This window comes from Ursus americanus, chromosome 7 (genome assembly GCF_024610735.1).
Source record: "Ursus americanus isolate L20-20 chromosome 7, mUrsAme1.1.p, whole genome shotgun sequence".
NCBI lineage: Eukaryota > Metazoa > Chordata > Mammalia > Carnivora > Ursidae > Ursus > Ursus americanus.
This window is the reverse complement of record NC_142133.1, coordinates 85,314,896-85,338,319: the sequence shown is the minus strand read 5'-3', so window position 1 is coordinate 85,338,319 and position 23,424 is coordinate 85,314,896. Positions and strand designations below refer to the sequence as shown.

Sequence of the window (23,424 nt, the reverse complement as noted above, 5' to 3'; positions counted from 1 at the left end):
TGTCCCCACACGCATGGTGTGACATGGGACACACTCTTGTTGGAAGTGGAGACGACGGAATGTGAGAGGTACTCACTTGCCGAGGGTTTGCGTCTGCGACACACGCAGTGACGGCCGGACAGAGCAGGCACTTGCCCGCGTCAGGTGTCGGCTCCGGCCTGGCGGCGGGGAGGTGAGCAGGCACTTCCCCGCTACAGCTCCGTCCTTCCTTGGGCTTCAGTCACTCACAGTGAACTTTTCTGAAGGGTAAGAAATGTACTGATTAGATGCAGTAAAATATCGAGTTAAGATTAGGGAAAATAATTTTGGCCAGTTTTACGTCAGTTTAGGTCAAACAGGATGACGGTAAGTGATATAGGAAATATGCCGTATAATGTATGAAATACACTCTATTCAAACCAGAGTCGGTTTCCTGTTTTCTTTCTTGTGATCTCAAATAATTGCAGGTATAAATGTATAAATATGTATATATATTTCTATAGAATCAACATTTCACTGCTCTGTCCTTTGAATAGTCCCACTCAGGACTGACAAAAACTGATACTCAAGAAATCACGTAGCTGAAAATAAGTTGTTTTCAGTGTGTTTTCAAAAACATCCGTGAATCGTTCCCATTCCCCAGTCCACGGCTGGGTCTCGGAGAGTGCGGGCCCTGAGGCCCTTTACTTGGTGATTTTCTGGGCCCTCATGACCTTCACCTTGGAAACGAAGTAAACAGGGCACTTGCCCCAATCTGTAATCCCCAAAATCAGTGTTTCCTCAGTAGGCGCAGGTGCTTGCAGACTGTGACGTCTTTCCCGGGAACGCCCAATGCGGACCGTCCCCCACCCGTGGAAGCCATGCTGGGCTCGTGTGCACGTCTTACACACGCACGGCCCTGGACGCATGTGGCCCTCACGCATGCGTGGAGAACGGAAGTGCCCGTCTTGCACTTGAAACCCCCGTGTTGCCCGGACCCACATCTGCCCTTCTCGGGTCGCTGGCCCCGCTCTGGACACTCCCTGCGAAGTCACCATGACGGAGGGCGGAGGACAGGTGCTGCCCCTCCCAGCTGCTCTTCCCTCAGGGCCACCGTCAGGGTCGGAGGTCGAGGGTCACTAACCCCTCATTCGACCTACCGTCCCCCCCAGTTGTTCTGAATAACCAGCAGCGGTGGGTTTGGGGAGAGCAGTGTTAGGGAACAGTTTGTAACTGTTTTAAAAAATTATCCTTCTTCATAGTGACTCGATAACCTGTAGGGAATCCCAGGCAGCTTCTAGTAAAACACATTCGACATTTCTAAGCTATATTGTCCAGGAAAAGTAAATGACATTTTTTTATTCATAATGTCAGCTGCTCTATCGAAGGTTAAGTTCTCCGTGCTCAAAGTGAGTGTATGTTCACAGCTTTACAGCTGGGGTTATAATTCCCAGGGATTCCTTGTCGCCTGAAAACAGCCCTGCTCTGAGGAGAGCCGCGGGGGCACGCGGGCTTGTGTTCCCCTCTAGCGATCTCTGCCGGAACACGCATCCCTGGGTTGGATGGTTTTGGGGGGCGGTTCGGAGCGAGTTTTGCTCAGAGGAAGACACGGTCCACTCCAGAGATCAGACTTTCTCGGTGTCCCAGTCGCAGAGCAGAGTGGGTTCACCCCAGGAGGCTGAGGGACAGTCGGAACCCTGAATTCTTCAGCTGATTATAAGAATAACACCATCTTGCCATGAGCATTCCTCATGTGCTTGAAGAGAAAGATGAACTCTTTTCCACAAAGGTCACCACGGTTTTTAGAGTTGGAGTCAGAGCACCTCTGGGGAGTCTCGGGGCGGAAGCTCCCTACGTTACAGTAGTGAGCGTTTCCAAGGCCCCTGCACCGGGAAGCTGGCTGAGCACGATTGTTTTCCATTTAAAATTATCCTGAAGGGCAGGGTGGAAGCTCTGATCAGTGCACGGTGGATCAACAGAAGGAATGAGGGACCTCACACCTCATCGAACCTGGAGTCTCTGTGTGGGTCCCGGAGATGAGAAATGTCAAATTCTGTGCAGCACATATTTACTGGGTGCACAGTATAGATATTAAATTCCAGCAGACACTAATTAGGTGATGAGTAGTACCCCAAGACTTGGATGGCAAACCTGCCATCAACAGTCATTGCTGGTGCGTATGGGTCTGCCGCCAGGACGTCTCTGAGCGTGTTCTAGACCGTAATTCACCAAAAACGCGCAGCACGGTTATGCAGCAGGTGCGTCTTGACCCCCACGTCACAGGCAACAGGGTTTAGGGCACAGAGTCAGCTCCTGCATGCGCACGCGCCAGTCACACAGCCCAAGCCCGCGCGCGCCCACCCTGCTCGCCAGGCCTGCGGTCACGTCGGCGTCCTCCGGAACTCATGTGTGCAGCGCACGTGGCCTTCGGATTCTCAACATCACTTTTCTTAATAGGAAATAGTGCTGAGAATTATTTTTTACAGTTTGGGCTCTGTCCTTGGCGGGAGAGCCCATGCCTGCGTCAACGTCCAGGTGCTTCATGGTCAGCGCCGGCTCAGGGGCTGCGCCTGGCAGGGGCTCGGGTCTCTGGGAACGTAAGGCACAGTCTGCACAAACTCCGTTGCTCCAGCTGCACTCAGTCTCTGGGCCGCCCGTCCCAGGGGATGCAGCTGGGCGGGAGCCTGAGCCTGGGGGACAGGACCGAAGTGTCAGTTAATGACAGGTGTTACTTTTGTTACAAAACTAAATTTAATGGATTCTTAAAATTTGCTGGGTCAGCACCAGACTTTCAAATCCACAAACTCATATTTCATTTATATTTCTATCCCTTCCTAGCAGCTTGGTATTTTGAATGTTTAAAATCTTAGGCATTTCTAGTTAACTCCTAAAGAAAGTGTGTGCTTTGTAGGGGGAAGGAACTAGCTTTTTCTCCTGTTTCAGAATTTTTGTTTAGATTGTTTTATTTTTATAATCATCACCGTACATGTGACACATTACATTTTCCTGAATTGTGAGCTTATGCTTGTGGTTTGAATTAACGTGGCGGGAAGGTGCACACGAAGAGAACATTGCAATAAATCTGTGTTGTACCTGCTACTTCCAGTCACGGTGAATGTCCTTGGGAGGATTCTGTGTCCTCATTTTACTGTTCAGGACACGAAGAGTCAGGGATGTCCGAGCTCAGGTCCCGGAGTTGGTGGCAGAGGTCAAGCAGGATCTCAGCCACTCCTCTGCTCGCGTGGGACCCAGGAGACGCTTGCAGGAGCCTCGCGGGGGGGCACAGGACGCAGAACGACGAGGGAGTAGAATGTCCGTGGCAGAGAAGGAGCCCCCGTTCTGGCGGACTGCCAACATGGTGTGTGCGGGGTGCCGGCGTCTGCCCACATGCGCGACCTGGTTAGGCGTCTGCCTGACACCCCGGGAGGCCGTCCAGGGGCTGCTCGGGTAACAGGACACACCGGCTCTCTCTGCTGCTGCAGCATGAGCGCCAGGATGTCACGTCTTTCCTGAGTGGACTCGGAGACCGGCGCAGACGTTGACCCAAAATGGCCAGGTTTGCATCAAGGGTGTCTGTCATGCCTCCAGACACGAGAGGTCATGGAAGTGGGATAGGGGAGAAGAGGACGTGAAATGTGACCCAGCAGAGCTGCGAACAGGGAATGTCTTGAAATAAAGATGAAAACCTTCCAGGGAACCGGAACCTCCATGTGCCAGTCAAAGAACACATTAGACATGGAAGTCACAGTCTGGGAGACGTGTGAAGAATCCCACGTGGGTGTGGACAGGAGACCCCGGGGCAGTGGGTGCTGAGCGCAGGTGAACGGGGACCCCTGGGACCAGCATCAGCATCAGCGTGAGGCAGAACGGCGGATTTCACCTGATGGATGAAAGGCGTCCGGCCGTGGATGTAGGAGCCCAGAAGGTTCTGGGAGGACAGGGAGGGTCCTATACTTCCATTTCCACTTTGTCCCCCGTCCTGGCGGGGAATGGAGGTGCTGGCCCTTCCCTCTCCCCTCTGGACGAGCTGGGGTGGCTGCCGTGCTGTCTCCCTCACCGGCAGGTTTTGTCTGGCGAGGGTCAGAGATCCATATACAGATTTGGGGTGTAGATTAGATCCAGGATATTCTGGTTCCAGATTCTAGGCTCCTCATGTGCTGGCTTTTCAGCTTTTCCCCTATAAATACGTTAGGTCGCAGCCCACACTCTGCCGTTGGGATATTCGTAGGTTGGCGTTGGCACCCCGTAGACCTTTACATCCAAGACCATGCTTGCTTCCACCTTCCTGCCCGTGTGTTTACACGCACAAGTAGACACATTTTGGAGCATGTATTCCCTGGGTCCTGGGTCTCACTCACCTGGTAGACAGGACGAAGAGTTGGTCAGTTTTGAGCACAAAACCCCTTCCCTAGAAACGGATCTGTGAAGCCCCGTAAGCTCAGCTTACAATGCCTTCCAAAAAATTGTCAGTTCCCCCCTTTTCTGCTGAAAAAAAAAAAAGGTTTAAAGTTTTTAAGAAGTTTAAACGCGTTTTTAGAAAAAGGGATAAGGAACACGTAAATTATGCGGAAGAACATCTAGTAAGAGTCGGTGGTGGTCGCCTGGCCGTTCCTCAGTGATTCCCGCAGATTGTTGCGGTGTACCACCGTGACTGAACTTATTAAATCATTTTCAAAAATTAGGTTTATTTCTTACGTAACAAGCACTGTGAGGACTCCCAACAAACTGATATTTTAGTTTGGAATAAAAAATTAAACTTGTATTCAACTTCCCACGGCAGATGAGTTTGTTATCACGACGCCTGCTGGGGTGCAGGCAGTGCTCATGAATTCCGTGCTCAGCGCACACGGTTCTGCTGTCGCTTGTTTGTGATAAAGTAAATGCATTATTACCACCTTTATCCACCCAAGTTTGTTATCTTTCTGTGGTTGCCTTTTGCTTCCTATTTGCTGCATAAGTCAGGAGTCAGTAAATGTCAAAACGTAGTTTGGGATTAAATGATAAAACAGAATATTTTCTTAAGGACTTTATCTCTTATGTTTGTGAAAAACACAGCTGGATTGGGTTGGAAACGAGTTTATTGAATAGTTACCTTAAATTCCAAACTTCATTCTCCAGAAGTCTCATTATACATTTGACTGAATTCATACTTTGTTCCTCTGATAAGCGAGAGCAGCCCCCAGACACCGAAGAGAAGTGTTTGGGGCCCGATGCGTCTCACCGGAGGAGGTCCCACTGCTCGTAGGAACGGACTCCATGGAGAGTGCTCAATGGAGAACGAGGGACTGGTTGGATTAGAAAATGCCTCGTGCTAACATGAGTTTGTGTCCGCTATCCGTTAGCAGAACCGCTTTGGAAACTTCTACCAGGACTCTAAGTTAACACGTCCATCTCTGGCTTGGCTGTGAGGTCCTGAGACGTCGGGACCCGAAGGAGGGGCCTGAACGGGGCTGCCCTGTGGACGGTTTCATCATCACCCACCAGTTTTTACAAATCTTGTTCTGAAAAACGGAATTCTTAAATGTGACAATGCCACAGTCGTTCTAGAGCCCTAGTGGGTACTTGCTCTTCGTTTGTGAGGACACGGGCGGGCTGAACCCTCCGCGCAATAGAACCAAGATTCCGCCATGCTCCTGCAGGGACTTTGGAAGATCAGGAAGAAGAGCTTTTCACTGGGGGACTCAGCATCCTGAGGTTTCTGTGAAACTTGGTGGTTTCCCATAATTCCCTGGGCCGGCTCTGGCTTTGATGGCCCAGGCTGCCCACACAGGACCCCACACACGGTCAGGTGCTCCCTTCCCGACAGTGCCCTCCCACTGTGCCCTCCACAGTTTTCCTCTGAGCGTGCACAGAGGGGGCGTTGGGGTCCCCCTCTTCCTGCTCCTATGGGGACAGCAGCCCTGGAGTACGGGGCCCAGCCTGTGACCCCTCCAACCTCAGTTACCTCCAAATGCAGTCCCGCGGGGATGGGACTTCAACATAGGGATTTGGGAGACACCGTTCAGTCCACAGTGACTTCCTGTGTAGGACGCATAACCCTCATTTTGCAGATGCAGAAACTCAGTTTCGCAGAGGGTTACGTGACTGAGCCACGTTTGCTCGAAAAGGGAATTTTAACAGGTTGCATAGAGCAAATATTTGAATAACTAATACTTTGGCTTAATCACAGAGAACCGTCTCTTCAAGTTGTGTTAACCAGATGTTAAAGATGTTGATGACATAATGTTTTCATCTTTCACCTGTTGGGCATTTGGGAATATGAGTCCAGAGTTTTAGTGTGCATTAACCCATTTTGCCACAGGTGATTATTTTCTGGTGTTTTCTTTGAATAATCCTCTTGAGATCTATGTGTGCATAATACGACAGATTTAAAACGTCATATGGCAAAGTCTGTCAAATCAGAAACACTCTTGTTTCTCTCCTCTGATCTATATTTGCTTGCGCTCTGTGAGGTACAAATGCTTCTATTAATGGGGAAAGTTGAAAAACATTATTGAATATTTTGACAAATTCCCTACAGTAGAGATTGTTGATTACTGTGATAAAGGATGACCCAATTTTCCAGTCTTCTGTTGCCCAGAGAATTTCCTGGGAAAGCCTGAGACACATTCCGTGTCACCCCAAACACAGTAGGAAATCGGCGCTATGGAATGGGAGAGGGTGTGGATAAATGATACCCTCTGCTTTTTTCACGGGTTCACGCTCCCCGCGTTGCTGGCTGACTCTGGAGTCCGCTCTGGGGGTTTGTGGAGGAAAGCGCCCCACACAGAGTAGCGTCTCCATCTTCCCACCACGGGATTAAAGTCACGTCTGCTCCTGCCGCCCTTCGCGTGGGGGGTGGGGCGGGTTGCTGGGGTTTCAGTACTTGGAAAGGGTCCAGTGGGAGCCCCGCGCGTCTGTCCTGGGCATGAGTTGGGCCCGCTCCTCACGGTCACTCACCTGGGTGCAGCCGGGGACGAGGAGAAAACGTGCGTGATGCCCTGACGCCGCGACCCCGAACTGCGGCTGTCCCTGTGTGGGATTGCATAAACAGTCACCGCAGAGAACGGTACAGCCACAGGGAAGCTCAAACATAAAGTTTCCTATTAGGCTGTCATCTAATGGATGCCCGTATGAGCACTTTAAAGGAGGAGTGTTCGCTCTAATTTTTGGCTTCTTTACTTTGAACTTATGATGAATTCAAGAATGGAGTCACACCTGATTTTACACGTGGTGGAAGACACACGCTGTAATCCCTGGTTGCCTCCTTGGCCCGACAGTTCCTGCTGGCTCGTTGCTGGTGGCAAGCAGGCCCTGTGCTCAGGTGGGAGCCCTGCAAGGCCCTGCTGACCTCGGCTTGTCCCTGGTCACATTGCTGGGCAAGCACACTCCTGAGCGCCATTCAGGCCGAAAGCATCTACGCTGTCACTTAGAAAGCAGAGAATGCTTGTCATTCCTGATATTCCCGTGGAATCCTTGTGAGGCGCAAACACGCTTGATGCTTGTCCCTCTGCTTCCTCCGCCCCCGGGCCCGTTTCTCGCCCTCAGCCGTGGATCTGGTGTCTGGTTAACGACAGGTCACTTTAGACCAAGCAGAATGCACGAGGTGTTAGAGGTTTGGAGACGTTGCTGGTGACGGGTGCTGCTGGACTTTAGGTTTTCATCACCCTGGCCCCGTGGTCAGAGGACAGGGAGATCCCCAGCCTCGTGGGTCAACACTGACTACTTCAAAATGGGCCTAAAAGTGGTTGGTCTGGGCAAGAGGCGCGGTGGGAGAGAGCCAGACTGGGGATTGGCGGGAAGAGCGGTTTTGAAGGCGGGTTGAGTGTGGGTTGCAGCTTTGCTGGTCCCTCCCCAGGAGAGTGTGGGCCGTTTCTCAGGGGCCTGCGATCCTCTGACGCAGAACGGGGAAGGCAGGGCAGGGCCCACGTGCAGGAATTGCCCGTGGATTTCAAATACGGCTGTAATAGGGCCTGGTTTGTTTGCCTGTTTTTTAATCAAGGTCTTCGTTCCTCTAGGTACCACAGACTGAGGATGTGAAAGTGTGTCTTTGTTGGATTTAAGCGGTGGCCCCTTTGCAAATGTATTTTACACAGTTACTTCAGTTTAAATTATGAATTTAGATCTGCATTTTGCATTCACGCTCTGATTATGCATCTTAACCTAAACTTGCTTTGTTTTCTAAAATTTTTTAAAGCACAGAACTGTTACGCTTCGCAGACAGCCGGTTGGCGGCTTGGGCCTGAGTATAAAGGTATGGATGCGTTCTTCCGGGGCCGTGCTTTCCGTGATGGGTCTGCGCTGACCCTGACGCCTCTCTCCGCCTGTCTTCCAGGGAGGTGCCGAGCACAGGGTCCCTGTCGTCATATCCAGGATATTCAGAGGCCATGCAGGTAACATGCCAGGATGTCCGCGTACGCCTCGCGGCCGTGTGTAAGATAGCACGCGTTTGGAGACGCTGGGAATCAGCCGCTGCTTATTTGCTTCATTTTATTTCTGTCTCATCTGTTCCCCGCCTGACACGACTGTGCCTGTCTCATTTCCGCTGACGCTGCAAGCCCTTAAGAGAGGTACCGATGCCCTGTGTGGCCCATGGGAGCGGTGCTCTGGGGACACATGCAGAGGCTGGGATGCTGGGTGTTTGCAGGGGTGACAGTGGGGAGACCTGCCCCTGGCGCTGGCAGGCCGCGGTGCTCCTGGAGGTCTGCGGTAGAAATCGCATCCCGCCCTCCAGGAGCGCCTCTGCGGGGAGCGTGGGGCGGCTGGACCGCAGGGCTTTGGGAGATGATCGCACTGCAGCTGCCGCGACTGAGGTCACTGTGTGCAGAGCGGAAAGTGGATGTGGGAGTTGTGGCCACACCTCCAGTGTTGGACAGTTGTTTTCTTTCTAATAAAGTCACTGTTAGATGGCGTGTACCAGCCCGGCTTCGTAGCGGGACCTCTGTGCTGTCTGGAGGCGCCTGGTCCCCTGCAGCTTGGGGACCCGGTCTCCTGCCCGGTGTGGAGCGAGGGAGGCACGCGGCCCGTGTGCAGGGGGACTGACTCCTGTCCCCAAGCCGGAATTGGACAGGATGTGGGAGGGGGCCACTTCAGGTCCCTGACCCTGAAAACGGGCAGGGGGTGAGGTGACCGACCGTGGACTGGTACCCAACGCTGTTGGAATCGTTCCCGTGTCGGGTGGAGAGTGGAGAATAAGCTCACGCTTTTACTCAGCACACTCATACTCGTTCACCCCATGTGCCAGGGACCGCAGCCCGATGTCAGAGCGCAGTGCAGCCCCGCGATGCCGAGAGAGGCGGTGCAGGTGTGGGACGCCACAGCGCATGCTCTGGGAGTGTGCGTGTGCCCTGGAGTCATGCGTGCTCTGGGAAGCGTGCGTGGTCTGGAGGTGTGCATGCTCTGGGGGCGTTCACACAGGGATGGTGGTGATGAATCAGTGGCTGGAGTTCCTATTTACAAGGAATGTGAATTTCCCCACAGCAACTTTGACTCATTCGTACAGAAAAGAAAGATTTTAATCACCACATTTGCATCAGCAGAAAGACTCGTTTTCACCAAAAGGACACTGAGGAATCGGTTCAACAATGGCCATTTCTCCCCTTGTTGCGCAAGGTTGCAAAACCGCCTTTGAGGTTCGCAGCAGACCGGGTCCTATTTACTCGGAGATGGAGGCTGTGAGCTCGTAAAGGCACCATCCTCGTCCTCGCCGGGAAGCGAAGCGGAGCCTCCAAGGAGACCAGGCTGTGAGGCGAAGCCAGAGTCTGCTACTCCTGGGTGTGCTCTTCCTGGTAACATGAAAGTGTCCCAGTTTTACAAGAAAATACGGTTTTATTAAAACTACAGACGGCAGGAGGGAGCTGCGTTGGTCTCTGCATCAAATGGTCGTTCTTTCTGATGTTTTTAAAGCATTTCCAGACGAACCTTGCACCGCACTGAAGTGTCCCATTGTGCGTACAGGAGTGATCGCTGTGGGGCTGGGATGCTTTGCAGAGCTCCGTGCTCCGGCGCCTTTCCAGTGAGACTCTGCCAGGTGGAAAGAAGTGAGTTCGTTCCTGCGTCAGGCGGTCTGGTTACTTCTGCACTGCGTGGCACTCTGCTTGGCGGCTGGTGATTGAAGGGGGTGGCTCAGAGGCGTTTGTGTCCGTAATCTTGTGAACAGTCACAGTTATCTTGCATTAGTGTGGTTTCTGACTTATGGATATGAATATAAATATGTGTCAGAAAGAAGAACAACGAGGAAGTAAGATTAACCAGCAGATAAAAGGCAGAAAGGGCTTTCATGTTTAATTTGGACAGGAAACCTCCTTTATCTGCGGAGGGGTGAATAGGTCACCATGGCCACATGTGGACAGCTCCAGTGCAAAACCAGGCTGCAGTTCTAAGGAAGACGCCGAGTCACCCAAATGCAGCTGGGGGCTCCCTGGGGAGCTGGGACCCATTAGATTCCCAGACTTCTTACTGGTCCTGGAGCCAGAACGTGCTGATGGTTCTGTCTTGAGCCGAGATTCCCGTCTGCAGCTGCTGGGTGTCTCACGAGGGACGCAAGCCCGGCAGGTCTCCAAATGAGCTGTCCTGTCTTCTCAGGCTGCCTCTGACTCTAGCGTTTGTGGTCTGTGAGCGAAGACCCGGGGCCCCGTCCCATGGGCCACCTGTCCCTCTGCTCTGTCGGCCCCACTGGCTCCGGCCACCTCTTGGACATGACAGCTGGCGGCCCCCACCCTGCTGCCACTGCCTGTGCCTGCCTCACTTCCCATTTTCACTGACTGCGTGTTCTGCACCCTGAAGTCTTTGAGAGTCAGCGAAAAATGCTCAATGACCTGGGATCTCTGAGAGACCAGGAGCTTGGTCTGCCGTACTTCACATGTTCAGAGTATGGCACAGGACGGGTGTTGCACAGGCAGGAGGCCCTGGCTGCTGCGAACCTGTGCAGAGCTGCCCTGTGCGTCTGGTGCCTGGTGCGAGCAGTGTGGGACCTCTGTGTGATGGAGCCCCGGGGTCCAGGGCGCTGGGGACACAGCGTGGCCGCCACCATGTGCCGCAGTCCCAGGGTCCAGGGCGCTGGGGACACAGCATGGCCGCCACCGTGTGATGGAGCCCCGGGGTCCAGGGTGCTGGGGACACAGCATGGCCGCCAGCATGTATCATCGAACACTGGTACCCAGTCCAGAAGCTACAAATTAGGATTTGCTTGTGGAGACTGGAGACGCCGTGTGAGTGGTGGGAAGTGGGGACACCGACTGTCCTCAGGGAGATGGCCGGCACTCTCCATGGCTTAGATACCCTCCCTGATGGGGGCAGGGGTCACTGTCCCCAGGAGAAAGGCCTAGATATTGAGGGACCCTCTGCACCTTCCAGCTCTTACCGTGGGAACCTGACGTCTACCTGGCTTTGTGTTCAGGAGCGAGGTGGCTATAAACTGTGAGGTCAAAGGGGACGTCGGGCTGTCCGCTCTTTCATCTGTGAATTTGTACAACCACATTCAACAGATAACCTCTGGGGAAGAGCCACTGTTCTGGGCATGCAGCAGCGAGCCTGCGTGGCAGAGAGATGGGGGCAGCGGACAAGTCGATGACCACCACTTCCAGGTGGTGCCCGCCATGCGCACGAGACTAAACCGTGTGGGGATGGACGTGAGCGGGTTTGTGTGACGTGGTCAGTGGAAGTCAGCCCTTGGCGGGGGCACTCCGTGCACACACAAGAGGACTGACAGCAGCTCTGGGCAGGAAGCAGCCCGTGGGCAGGCACCCAGGGCTCCGAAGCCTGTGCAAAGAGCCTGGATTGTATCCGTGAGTGAAAGGGTCATTTCAGGACCTTCCAAACGCGGGGTGGTAAGCTCTGTTTAGAGCAATCACCGGGCTGCTGTAGGAAGTGGGTGCACTAGGGGCATGGGTACGTGGACACAAGCCATCAGACTCTCGTGTGCTTTGACGGGGAGCCCTGGGCACAGTTTTACTGAGATGCAGGCAGGACTCCTATGGGAGTCCCTGTGTCTTTAGCCTCAGCTGCATACAGTGGTATTGGGTAAAATGACGTGGTGGATACTGGGGGTCAGGCGAATGCTGGAAAATAGGGCAGGGGTGGGGATCCACGCTCTGTGGCAGGTGCATGCTTACTGGGTGAAGTTACCTGTTGAGGCTCAGGGGAGTTAGAACAAGAGAAGCATCCGAATTAATGGATGATTTCCTGAAGTCCTAATGTCCATGGAGAAGGGTAGCTCTGACGACCTGGGGTGTGAAAGGAGTGGGGGCCTGAACGGGGTGCAGAGGCACAGAGGGAGGCCAAGGGGCTGGGTTAGTCTTCTGGCACCTCTAATTCTTCAGGAAGAGTTTTTCCACTTCCAGCGAGCAGATGACGTCCCTCGGGGGCTTGGCACGCAGGACACGCCCACAGGTTCTGCCTGCACACTTCAGGTGCAGCCCCTCCCAGGCTCCGTGGACAGCCCCCAGCCCACCCCCATGCACCGTGGCCTCTAGCCAGGCTAAGACACGCACCTCCAGTTAGGTACCCATACCTAATAGAATATAAATTTAAGCTAATGCTTTCTGTGCCCAGGCTTAAAGCATAAGACCTTTAAGGACCCTATCAGACAGGGACTCCTGTGGCCACCCTCATTGTACAATGAGAACCCTGAGGCACGGATACACTACCGAGACTGTCCACAGACACACGGCCGGCTAACAGCAAAGCCGGCCCGTCTCCGAAGTCCTCCTTAGGTAGTGCACCGATGAGTGAGCATCATAAAAATCTGGGTTCAGGTCCGGTAGGGATGTGTTTGGCTGTGCAGTAACATGAAGGTACAGGGGCCTAAAGGAATAGGGCTCTGCTGTTCTCACTCAACAAGAAGTCAGCTGGTGCCTGCATTTTAAGATGTAGGGCAGAAGAGAAATGGGGGAGGACACCGCTAGGAAGGGCCATTTTTCTTTCAAGAAGAAGGCCTTCAAGCATCTCTTCCACACCGTTAACTGGAACTGGACCCCAAATCCACCCCCAGAAAGGCCAAGGGAATGAGCATGCCGTGTGCTGTTTGGACAATTCTCTCCAGCCTGGGTTTAGGGCAGGCCAGGACCCCCTTGCACTAGGAGGAGACCCAGCCTCTGCCGAAACAGTAGGAGCAGATGCACCTGTCATGGGGGAAGGGACGTGGGGGGCTGGGCAAGCACGGGGGAGGGGGCCCTCACTTGCATTTTGTCAGCAGTTGTGTCTTCAGCAGCTTCATTTCCTTGGAGACAAAGGATCTCATGTGTCCATTAGCTCTGCGCCTCAGAACCTCAACTCATCCTTATTTGGGGGCACACCATTGGACCTTTTTCTTAATACTATGACCAGTTCTTCACATTGTGATGATAGAGTCCCTGATTGGTCCTACCTTTTCTAGCTATATCCAACTTTCTCCTGCTGCTTCTCTTTCGTTCCTCTGTTAATTAAGCTCGTAACTGGCTTCCCAACCTGTGTGTATGCTTCTGTGCTGAGTGTGGAATCAGTACCTGCCAGGGAGCCCTTTCCTGCTGGTGCACGAGGTCCGGAAGCCAGGGACACACGAGGACGTGGTGACAAGCAGAAAAGCAGGTATGGCAGTTGTTGGACCATTTAATGTAGTGAGCTAGAAAACGTTTTCTTTTAGAGGCTCCAAGTTGACACTGAAATTTTTCCTAATTTACTATATTTTATGCATAAATTTCCTAAAATATCTGGTTTTAACTACATGATTTTTTACTCCATTTATTAATAATTAATGAGCCATAAATGGTTACCAACTAGGAAGCAATCTTAGCAGTAATGTGGTAAAATTGTCCTTACTCAAATTAGAAAATTCCAGCATTTCGTCCCAGTTAACCCTCTGGAAAGTGGGGACTAGGTGGTGAGCACTTGCTCCTCGAGTCTCTTGTTCATTTCAGTGTCTCCCAAATATGCATCTGAGGTGATGCTGCATTTACCTTGTGAAGAAATGTCTAAAACGTATACAGGAAATGCCTATATACTTGTGGGCTTTTTTTTTTTTTTTAATGATAATACAAAGGAATATACGAGTCAAAGGAAAGAGTGAAGAACTTAGACCCAGGACACCTAGGGTTCAGTGCCACCTTTCTGCAGATCTGCGTATGGCCCCCCTCTATCCGGTCCTCCCGCCCTTCCCTCACAACTTGCTGTATCTCCTCAGTACATCCCGGATGCGTTTCCTTTCCCGTCCGCAGGGACACGGGACCTTTGCCTAGAGGAAGACCGTAGATAGTCCTTGAGTGCATACATGAAGTTGCTGTGTTTGTGTGGGTGCTTCCGTGCGTGTACATGTGATGCCTACATTTGAGCCTGCTCTGTGTATCGTTACAGATATGTGCGTGTGTACTGCATGCATGAGCATGTACAGAATGTGTACATAACCAACGAGATTAAGCTTCATAGCTGAAGGTTAATTACCTCTTAAGGTGCGGTGTAGAGCAAATGTGCTGTTGCCAGTGAGCGGGGGAAGCTGCACTCAGATCTGTCTGAGGATGTAAGCAAACTTCACGGCCCTGGGGCTGCGTGGGTGGTAGACTTTGGATGACTTCTCCGAAAAGCCAGCCCTGGAGTCTTGAAGCGTATTCCCAAGGAGGTCATTTGTCCTGGTTGGGCTTCGCTGTCCTTGCTGTGAAGTGGTCAGCGTGGAGATCTTGCCCAGCTCTGGAGGTCATGCTTCTCTCAATGGGCACGCTGAGATTTCACATGACAGGCGGGAAGCTGGCCAGCTGGGTCCTCGGGTGACCGCCGAGGCCATTGGGGCATCACGGCCCCTCTGGGCGGGTGCTGTGACTAGGCATTCGCTCCCTCTTCTCTTGGGAGCTGCACTCTGACCAGCGGCCCCTGCCCCCTGCGATGCTGACCGTCGGGGCCTGTCATGGTTTCTCAGAATCCAGGGCTGCACAGAACTCGTTCCTGGCGTCCCCACCTCGTGCAGTTCCAGCTGATCTTGTTGATTCTGCTGAAGAGGAGAGTGGTATTAGTGGGTGCGGAAGTCTTTCTAGTTCTTGCCAACACCTGGTAGGTGAGAGAGGCCCCACAGACTTTGCTTGGATTGGGAAGTGTGCGTGTGGCTCTCCTCTCACAGTGCAGTGGAGAGGTGTGTCGTGTCGCGTGCACTGAGCCAGCCAGCCCGCTGTGTGGGGACACGAGTCAGTCTCAGACGTCTGCTCACTGCTCCCGCCAGCTGTTGAGTGTAACTGCCCAGGCCCACCTGCTCAGGATTCGGAAGTGCAGGCTCATCCGTGTGGATGGCCGGTGCTGAGGGATGGGACCACCCAGAATTTCACTTAAAAGCCTGAAATGGCCGTAGGCAGTAGGATTTGGCCCGTTCTGTAAAGGTTACCAGGAAGATTCCATCAGAGCCCGAGAGGAGTTTCACGTGAGGGTGGCGCTCAGGCTGAGAACACAGGTGTGCTGTGCGTCCACACCCTTTGAACTGAATGCTTAATTCTCTCTGTGGCACTTCTAGAAATCTCCTGGGACCCTCTCCACTCACAAAACCATAAATGCTCAGGCGGACATCCGGCCCTTCGACTATTGCTGGCCTCGGTCACCCCGCGGACCCGCACATCTCCTGAGGCGCGTGTCCGCAGAAGCTCCACCTTGCCTGGCTTCCCCACACCCTCTCCGGATGTGGACTCCTTCCCCCCTCAGCCCCAGGTTTCCCATGTGCTTGATCACAGACAGAGTCACCGTGAAGGTGGGAGTGTCCTGAGTCACACACATACCTTCTTAATGACACTTTAGAAAGCAGAGGGAACATCGCAAGCTCTCTGATTCAGTTGTTGATCATGGTAGCTTCTGGGTGTGCCCAGCTCTCCGGCCTGCAAGGGGCCTAGCTTCCGAAGCTGCAGCCTTGGGGTCATCAGACCTCACCCGGTGTCAGGGCTGTGTGGGGTGCAGCTGTGGCTGTCCTGGACCCCTGATTTCCATTTTTCTTCTTCTTCTTTTTTTTTTTTTTTTTTAAGATTTACTTATATATTAGAGACAGAGTGAGCATGAGCAGGGGAGGGAAAGAGGGAGAGGGAGACAATCTCAAGCAGACCTCCCACTGAGCGTGGAGCCCGACATCGGCTCAATCTCACAACCCTGAGATCATGACCTGAGCTGAAGAGTCAGATGTTTAACCAACTGAGACACTGAGGCACCTTTCCATTTTTCTTTAGAATTCTCACCTGTCTTTGGCATCTTGCTGCCATAAACATGTCATCACGATACAGGATTTGTGATTGATTTATTTTCATGTCCATGATATTTCATGCAAGTTACATGTTACAGCTTTTCCCATCTGACCCCCCTTCCATTTGACACAAACCCCTGTATCTGTAGCCCATGTTGAGCTCTCTGTAACCCCTGCCATCTTGCACACCCTGGAAAGTGTAGGAGAGGCACCAGGAGAGCAGAGGGCCAGCCTCAGGGAGCGGATGGAAGAGTCTAAACTGCCTTCTTGTGGACTTGAACACTTCAGACCATTGTGCCCTCGGGGTGTCGCTACTCAGACCCAGGGGCCTCTGTCCTGGGTTCTGGTCTTGCTGCCCGTAGAGCTCCCCACCTTCCTGTCTGTTGGGCAGAGGAGTGTAGAATGTAGAATGCGACTCAGACATGCAGGCCCGTGTGCCCACATGGATAGAGGAGTCCCTTCCTAACTCTTCCCGGGGGTCTGTGAATCCTGGTAGACTCCTTTTCTTTGAGATGGGTTAGCTTGGACCTGACTGGATTTGTGTAGACATTTGTGTGGACACCTTGGGACGGGTGCGCGTGGAGCTGGATTTGGAATTTTGAGGCCAAACCTGCCTCCCCCTGGCTTCTGTAACAAACCACGGTCTACTCTTCATCTCCAGTGAGCTGGCTGTACGAGGGAGAGGGTCCCAGGGTCCAGTCTTGGACCTTGTGAGAGCTGGAGCAAATTGAATGAAGAGTATTTCAACGTTCCTTCTTCTTTATTGTAGACGAATCAATGAAAGGCATGTTTTTACAGCCATCAAAGTAAACAACTTGAAACAGACAATGAAAGTGGACTTCAGCGCTGAAGAGGAATGTTGAACCCTCACACGTGCTGGTGGACCCCAGGCTCTGAAGGATGGGCGGAGCGTGAATGCGGGGTGGGGAGAGCCTTCATCCTCAGCAGCCCATGGCAGAGAGCGCGACCGAGGCAGAAGGGGACTGGAGGCTGTGGGCGCTCCTGCTTCTGAAGGGTCACCGCATGTGAAGATCAAGGCAAGCAGGTTTGAACCAAGGACCCAGTCGGCCGGGCTGCGGCACCTGTCCCAGCGCGTCCCCCACGGCGCCATCCGCCCCAGAGGCACCGGCCTGGACCTGCTCGGCCATCACTCCTTACATTCTGCCTCTGCCATTGACTGCATCGGCTTGCACTGCCGAGGGCCGTCCTGGAAGACGGACGTGCCTTTTTATTTCCTTTGAAATGTCTGAAGTCCCCTAAATTACTTCAAGAATTTAGGTATTCCTGTTGTCAAAAGCACATCTCCCCGGGGCTCCTGGGAAGGAGAGGAGAGGTCCCCTGTGAGCACTTACGAGGACTGGCATTCAGCGCCTGAGGGCCTTCGAGGCAGACGCGCTGAGTGTCCCTTGTGCAGGTGGAATAATTGAGTCTCGGAGAGTCTAGATGGTAAACGAGGGTGCTGTTTTGGAAACGAGCTCAGTGTAGTGCTCAGACGTTGCCACACGCCGCTCGGACCCCAGGACTGTCCGTGGGGTCCGCTTCTGACTGCTGCAGACATCACCCGTTTGCTTGTACCTGACGTGAAGTATCAGGTGAAACACGTCTGACCCCAACATGAGGTCGTCGCACGCACAGCTAACGGACTTGCATGCGGTTGGACAGGTACCTTGTGGGGCTCGGGGCGTGGAACTGAGGGGGGTGGCAGTGAGCTTTTAGGGCTTCCTTAGTGAGCGTCAGGGCCGGCGCGTGTCCCGTAAGTGAGAAGATGGTGGAGACCGCCCTCTTCCTCCTCACCTCACCTGCCTCACGGCGTTAGAATGACACGCAAGCGAGGCTGCCCTTGAAATCGGGGCTACAGGCCCGAGAAGCACATGGAGCCCCAGTGCTGACGCCAGCCAGTGCTTTCTGCAGAACTGCCGAGAATGGGCCGTGTTCTGGACGTGGGCTTATCTTCAGAGCCCTGAGGATGATGAGTCTGTCTCTGGTAATTCTAGTTTTGCAGAGCCCCGGGTGGGTTCCCGAGCCATCGGTGCAGATTGGACAGCAACAGAAGGTATCAAGTGACTGTTTTTAACAGGTCCTTTACACTATCACAGTTTTGTTATTGTTTAATTTTAATAGAAAAAGCTTTTACTCTTGTCCTTTTTCCTTCTCACAAAAGTGAAGACAAGAAGATGTAAGTTTTAAGAGCAGGTAGTTGAGCAGAGGTCAGTATCAAGGCCATAGTTTCCCTCTGCGACAGGGCAGTGAGTGGAGGTCGTCTGTGCACGGGAGGGACGGGGACACAGACCGTGTGGAAGGACGGGAGCTGCACAGCATCTTCGGGGACGCCTGACCACAAACTGAGGCGTCCCCTGAGGCTTCTCCTTGGTCAGTGTCCTGGGGGCAGGAGTAAGACAGAGACCCCTGAGAGCCGGCGGAGGGCTTCCTGTGGGAGGAAGTCAGTTGATCACACCGTGAGAATATGGCCCAGGGAAAGAGTCAGTGGGATGGCTCAGTTACAAGGCTGATCCCCTCAGCCAGGACGGGGGCTGGTCCCAGGGCTGGGGAGGGGCTGGTCCCAGGGCTGGAGAGTTGAGAACTGTGGGTTTGGACAGGGCAGGTAGGACTGGGAGTCGGTGGGTTCTAGGCACAGACCCATCAAAGGCATAGGTCATGTATACACTTGAAACAATTACATGTCCGTATACAAATATATGTTAATGTTTATTAAGTCAATTTGTATAATTTTGTAAATAAGAACCTCACTATTCAAACTCTAAAGACTTCACATCTGGATGGAAACAAAAAAATGTATTTTTTTCAGATAATGTTGAACTCCTGACTGCCTGAGTTCACTGTTCACATAGATGACATTTTCCCAGAAAGACTTGGGGGATAGAGTGTCGCTCACGGACGCTCACTGCAGAGAAGTACGTGCAGGTCAGTAAGGGAGGGTTTGAGGGGTTGGCGCGGCTCTGGAGGAGGCACGATGGCTGTGAAATTAAGTCCCCTCCTGTGACATGGTGTCTAGGACTTCAGCCCATGACCCATGGCTGCCGCCCCCTCCCCTGCCCGTCCTGCCTCACCCCGTTCCACCTGACCGAGCCTGGGGGGAGAGCCCCCTCGTTCCTGTCCAGCTCCAGGGCAGAACTCCGATGTCTGTGTCCTAGGTTTCTCCAAGGTCCCACAGCTTACGTCCTGCACCTGGGTTCCCCAGACCACGTCCGCACCTCTCGTACGTGTCAGAGCTGCACGTGGATGTGGACTCTGCCGTGCATAATGTTACAAAATATTTGTACAGCCAACAGTCAGTAATCCTTCTGTTGCCTTGTGTGGATTTCCACCTGATGGACTTGGAGCCCCTGAAGCCAGCATTGTCCTGTTCCCTGCCCCCAGCTCAGGGCTGGACAGGGTTTGGAAAAACAGAAGGGCGGGGAGAGTGGGAGAGAGACGGGGAGACAGACACGGAGGGAGACAGGTCACACCGCTGGGCCATGCAGGCTTTCTGGGCAAAGGTGCTGTGTAAATGAGCAAGTTGTTAATTACCTAAACTCAGCATTACATTTAGTCAAATAAAGGCTGTACTGTGCTTTCAAAAAAGTTTAATATTTCTCAACGACCAGAAACAATATTAACAATTAGCATTAAATGCATTCAGGGAACATAGAAAATTGCAGTGTTAAAAGAATAGCTTCTTATTTGGTTTTCCAATAGTTAAACAAAGACCAAAAAATTCAAATTCCTAGGAGGGCAGGAAGTCGAGATGCTTTGCATTTTGGGCAGATTTGCTCAGTCTACTGGAAGCGGCCTGTCCCCGCCTCTGAGGACTGGAGGGGCGGTGGGGACGGTGCCGTGAACCTATCGGACTCCCCAGGGCACGTTCCCATCTGTGTTCTCTGCACCGTGTCCTTAATTATAACTGTGTGTAAATTCGTTCCCAAGAAAGAGCGGAAGCGCTAAACAGCTTCTGGGATTCCTGTTTCATTGTCTGTGCCGACTTAATGAAAACTGGGAATCAGACTTTACACATAACGTGGTGAAATTCTTCATTAGGAAGACGTGCCATTCGTGTTCCATGTTAAACAACACTTATGTGTCTGGGAAGTAACTCTCTTAATGTGCTTAAAATTGGCCGTCTGTTCAGCTTGATGGGCGGGGTGCCTGCTGCCGTGCTGCTGGCATTTTCCCACACCGACACGGGCCCACGCACACGCATGTGCACCCATGCAGCCCACACGCATCCATGCACGCCCACGTGCACGGACATTTGCACGCTCCATGCACACTGACACACGTGCTTGCATGCACATGTGCACACACATTCACCAACACACGTGCACACACGGTCACCCACACACATGTGACACATTCACACCCACACATGCACATGTGCACACACACAGGCACGCACATTCCCCACACATGCACAGTCATGCACACGCATTCACATCCATACACGCACTCATGCAGCCCATCCCCCACACGCGTGCGTACACTCATGCACACGCATGTGCCCACACACCAGCCATTCCAGTCGCTGCTGACACTAAGCTTGGACCAGCCTCCTAACTATGCATGACGTCCCTGAATGTCTCTTAACCCTTGTGCCACTTTTGCAACCCTGCAGCTGACCAGACAGGGATGTTGTTCGTAGGAGACGCTGTGCTGCAGGTCAGTATTTCAGACTTCAGCCCTCGGCTGTGCTGTTTATTTTAAACTTCTGGTGATCAGTTATCATCCTCAGACTTCTCAATTTGTCGTCTATTCAGGTTAACGGCATTAATGTAGAAAACGCGACCCACGAAGAAGTGGTAAGTGTGCCTCATTTTGTAACTTCTGTTGTGCTTAGTGTATATTGTTTTGCTGTCGTTACTTTTCTCTCTAAATCATATTTCACTGGGCGTATTTGTAGACACGGTTTTAGAACTGGAGGAACGCTAGGAAGACTCAGTGGGTGCGTTGCCGGAGGCCCTGGGAGATGCCGGTGGGCCGTGCGTGGGGAGGTGCGTCGTGGACACTGCGATGGGCCCAGCAGGCTGTGCAGGGTGGATGGCGCTGCTCCTGTCCTAACTGGGAGGACTGAGTTTGGGGGTGTGGACGCTGCCCGGGCCGTGATGAGAAGCGTCTGTCAGGTGTTCCCTGCTGGCTTGCTCTTGCATGCGTGTATGTGATGCGGGCGGATACCTTGCAGATGTGTCGCGATGCACACGCCTGCTGACTACCTGGGACGAGGGCTCATCACATGCATTTGTCCCGGCCTTCCTTCCGTGGAGAAGGACATCATCCAGGTCAGGTCAGACTGCAGGATACAAGGAAGGATGAGACAAACACCCCGCGTGAAGCCAGACGCGGAGAAGCCCTGACATCGTGCAGAGGGTGTGGCTGACGCCAGGACGGCACCAGCGAGGGGTGGGGCAAGGTCGCAGGTGCGTTGTAGGGGAAGGGCGACCGGGACAGCCATGAGGTGCAGTGCAGGGGTGGCGCCTGGGGGGTGAGGCCGAAGGAACACCTGGTCCCAGAGGTGCTGGTGTGGACACCCCTCACAGGGTGTTTATTCTGAGGTTACAGGGAACCAAGCATATTTCAGTCTGTTAACATCCCCCTGAAGTGTTGGTGTGCAGACATCTGTTCCTCAGGGTCTGTTTTTCCAGGAAAGCAACCGTTAGCTCCAGGTGAGGTGGGGCACGCTGAGCTCCCAGGACGCCCGCTCACGGCCCGTCGTGTTTGCTGCCCGCGAAGAGCTCGTGTGCACCCCCACCCCTTCCTGCGGGGCTCACATGCAGCCCCCGATCTGCGCCAGGCATGGAGAAGGTGCTCGCAGTCGGGACAAACACGTACTGGCTGTCGAGGGACGCACAGTTTGGGGCGTGTTTGCACCTGGATGCAGTGTTCCCACCTATTCACGTTCTCTGCTGCACGTCTGTGTTTTCTCTGAGCAGGTTTGCTTTCTTAGGGTGAAGGAAGCATGATTCAGAGGGACCCCGGGCACCCCGGCCCGGCCCAGGGAGACCAGACAGCGTCCGCCCAAAAACTCATCCTTGAGCGAATGATGGCCAAACCTTATAAACAGAGCTATTCCAATATTCGGTACAAATATACCTTTAAATCAAATTATCAAATAATATGTCGAGTCTTACGTGGCAGAAAAGACGTTGGTTGCAGCATTACCAAGGAGACAGATTCCGGTTTTCAGATTCATAAAGTCCTTAAAAATATTAAATTTGCAAAGACCTCATCAATCACATTGTCTCAAACCCTCATTTTTCCGAGTAAATTCTAGCTTCAGTTAATTCCAGAAGGAACGATGTCAGTTCTGCCTGAACACCAAGGATCCACAAAGTGAGTCTTAGTCACCCCCACACCGTCCCAAGCTTCGGCATAGTTTTGCTTCATGGCAGGGACAGAAATCTGCTTATTTCCATGTAATACGTACGTGGGGATAAGCCTGCAGCTTCCCCCTCTTTAACACATTCGGGTTTTTCTCCACATTGATATCTGCTCTTCGAACCCCCGTGGCAGGGAGCACACTGTCCGTGGTTAGTTTGTGTATGGGGCAAATTCTGAGTCACGTCACCTGAGACAAAGGACAGTCACCGAGTCTGACATCTGCCTGCAGAGGCTGGTGGTGTGTGGGGAGGCGGAAGACTGGGGGTGAGGTGGTTCTTGACCCCGGGGCACGTTAGAATCAGCTGGCACCACACAGAGATTTCAGGAGATACCTCGTTACAGCATGCTTCTCCCTAATTTCTAGACCTCTTCATGAGTCATGTTCAAATCACAGGAGTGGAAAACAAAACTTGTAGTAACATCGCAGGTGTGGTTTATGGGAGAGGTGTCGTGTGGCCGCAGTAGGACCCATGGGAGTCCAGACTCCAGCTCATGTGCTCACCTCTTCCGCCAAGATCTGGTCCAGCCCAGTCTTGTACTGACCAGTCCCCCTTGGTAACGTCGCTGCCCACGTCCAACTTGTGTGGCTTTGCGGGGCAGGTGACGTTCAAGCCTTGGTGGATGCTTACTTTGTGTTGTGGCTCGTGGACCTGTGGTCAAGCATTCAGACCCTGCCAGAGCCCAGTGACCAGCTCTCCATCCCAAGGAGCTTCTCCAAGAAGAGAGCATTTACTAGCAGATAACGGTTTTATTGACATGGCTTTATCCTCAAACTCAAGGGTAGGCACGTGATAGTCTGTGAGCCTCCCCCAGATGCCGCCTAGCGGTCCTGTCTGCGTGGGCACTCCAGCACCTTGGGTCTTGAGTCGTGCTGCCCACGTGGCGGAGCACTTGCACGACCGTAGCGCCAGTGTGCCGCAGGGCTTCTCAGAACCGGCGGC

At 53.0% G+C, this 23,424-nt stretch overlaps 1 protein-coding gene across 1 annotated transcript in view; it reads left to right on the top strand.

Annotated features, from left to right (window-relative positions):
- SNTG2 (syntrophin gamma 2) overlaps positions 1 to 23,424 on the top strand; it is a 200,176-nt gene that overhangs the window by 50,002 nt on the left and 126,750 nt on the right. Inside the window, exons 3-6 of the mRNA XM_087863901.1 lie at positions 8,135 to 8,191; positions 8,273 to 8,330; positions 20,724 to 20,767; positions 20,866 to 20,907. Coding sequence (XP_087720027.1) covers positions 8,135 to 8,191; positions 8,273 to 8,330; positions 20,724 to 20,767; positions 20,866 to 20,907 — 201 coding nt within the window. The remainder of the gene's footprint in view (positions 1 to 8,134; positions 8,192 to 8,272; positions 8,331 to 20,723; positions 20,768 to 20,865; positions 20,908 to 23,424) is intronic.